The sequence below is a fragment of the Chrysoperla carnea genome, chromosome 1 (assembly GCF_905475395.1).
Source record: "Chrysoperla carnea chromosome 1, inChrCarn1.1, whole genome shotgun sequence".
NCBI classification, from domain to species: domain Eukaryota; kingdom Metazoa; phylum Arthropoda; class Insecta; order Neuroptera; family Chrysopidae; genus Chrysoperla; species Chrysoperla carnea.
The window spans coordinates 78762117-78764604 of record NC_058337.1 but is presented as its reverse complement, the minus strand read 5'-3'; the positions used below and the strand labels follow the sequence as shown (position 1 = coordinate 78764604).

The 2488-nt window shown below is 30.4% G+C and overlaps 1 protein-coding gene across 1 annotated transcript; it reads left to right on the top strand.

Moving 5' to 3' along the window:
• The first annotated feature begins 1301 nt into the window (after positions 1-1301).
• LOC123291126 lies at positions 1302-2245 on the top strand. The gene is made up of 3 exons (XM_044871595.1): positions 1302-1511; positions 1571-1802; positions 1902-2245. Exons 1-3 carry the CDS (start codon positions 1302-1304, stop codon positions 2243-2245), a joined length of 786 nt encoding a protein of 261 aa, XP_044727530.1.
• Positions 2246-2488: the final 243 nt, after the last annotated feature.

The following is a 2488-nucleotide window of genomic DNA, read 5'->3' as shown; positions in this document are numbered from 1 at the left end:
TACTAAAATATTAAAATAATTAATTAATAAGAACAAGCAGTATAATGAAGAAGCAGTTTGGGATGTTAGAGAAATTTTCTATGCGATTAATGCTTATTCATCCATTGATCTTAAGCATCTACGAAAATCACAATAAACAAATAGATAAATAAACAAGTATTCAGTGGTATAGGAGCCATTAGCCCTCAGGATTACTAAGCAGTTGCAAAGCCAACAATTACGACGGTAAACTCTGCAGAAGTTTAAAAAGTAAGTCCTCATTTATGGCAGATTTACGAAATAAAATGACGACAAAAAGAATTTTTTGAATATATCCCATATTCACGTCAATTAAATATAAGTATACCTGATTGATTTACAGATTTGCTTCTGCACAAAATCATTTGAGGAACCTTATAGATTATATGAAAATAGTTAGTAATGAACAACGTAATCTCTGTCCTTGAAAATAATGGGAATGGTTTTCTCGGGAATTTCTATTATAGAGCCTTGAAAAAGACCCAATTGAGGTCGAAACGTCGGAAAATAAAAAATTTAAAGTAAAATACACTTATTTGTGTCCTTCATTCCCGAGAAAACCATTCCCATAGTTAGTAATAGTAAAAAATTAAATGTATTCCACTACATTTTCCAGTTCATCATCGATATCAACCAAAATCAAGAGCCAACGCGAGACAAATAATAGCCCACCAAAACAAACTATTACATTTGATATAAAATGAAAAAATTTACTTTCAAACATTAAAGGCTCGTTAAAAAATAAATTTTCCATGATTTAAGATATTATTAAAAATTTCTGACTTAACACTTTCTTCAATAATTTAAAGAAAAAAAAGTGATCAAGTCACGTAAAGAACTTCGCACATTCAGAATTCAAAATAGAAAAATTTGATTTAAAGATATTTAAAAAGTATTTTAAAATATGTATGGCAAATGCACGACGACCTTATTAACGCTCACACATACAAATATTGAAAACAAATTTAAATTAAAACTAACTAAAACGTAAATCGAGAACAAATACTTTTGAAAACAATTGAATCAAATCAATTACGTATTCCAAGTACGTTTTTTATTTTCAACTCACAAACAAAACGGAACTACATTTTTTTAATAAGAAAAAAGTTTTAACAAAATCCCCCTTACAATAACAAAAAATAATGTCTTCCTCTACCAAATGTTCACTTGCCAATCCCTTAGTATAAAAGCAACAAAATTTATTATCAAATCACAGTCGTCCTTCGTACCTTCATATTAATTAATAATTTAAATTATTGTTTTAAATTTAATTATTAAAAAAAATGGCAAAGTGTAAAATAGTATTTTTATTATTTGGTTTAGCCGCATTCAGTGTTGCATCACCTGCAAAACCAAGTTTCTGGAAGGGTACACCGTTAGACACAGCCGTGGAATCAATGCGATCAGACTGTGCGAATAATGATGAAATTGCTTGTATGAAATATAAAGTGATGTCCTTGTTGGATACAGTTTTCAAAAAAGATTCATACCAGGTGATAAAAATTTTTTTAATTTTCTTCAAAATGAAATTAAAATATGTATTCCATTTTAGTTGACCGAAGACATTTCTGTGGTTCGCAACGCCGCTCCAGTAAATGAAGTTTCGGGCCGTAGTGATGGTGATTTCTTAGATACAATTGAATCTTATATTCGTAGTCACGATGTGTCTTTCAAACTACCAATTGTCGGTGGTGAAGTCACTGTACAACCACGTAATTTAGATCAAGATGAATTCAATGTGAATGTCAAATTAAATGATTCTGCTGATGAAGCCAAAGGTGCCGGTGTTACAGGTACAAGTTACGCAAAAAAAACTGTGTCTGTCTTCAAAGTTTTTAACAAAACATTTAAGGAATGTTAATAATTCAAATTATTTGTTACAGCTCGTCGTTCCAAATTGAAGAAAATCATTGTACCAATCCTAGTCTTCGTTTTATTGAAAGCTTTAACAGTTGTACCTCTCGCATTAGGAGTCTTGGGTCTTAAAGCATGGAACGCACTTCAATTATCTTTCTTCTCATTCGTTGTATCCGTTGCATTGGCTATTTTCCAATTATGTAAGAAAATTGCTGCCGATAATGCACATCCACCAACCATTGCCGCTCATGGATGGGATGCCGCCGCTCAACAGTATTATCAAGCACGTGCATTCGAAAGTCAACCCGCTATGGAAATTCCAGTCAGTAATGTTGATGCACAAAGTATGGCATATGCTGCATACAATTAAAATTTAGACACGTTTTTTTATGCGAAACACACTTAGGAACTTTTTTAAATTAATTTATTGTTGTATGATACCAAATATTATTTTTAATTTATTTTTAAATAAATAATTTATCTAAACTCATTCAATATTTTTTCTTTTAATACTTATGCCGAATCTCTCAATCATTAAAAAGTCAATAAAATACGTTGGTAACGTGCAAGGCTTCAAGTAATTGAAAATATTTTTGAAATAAAAAATTTGTAT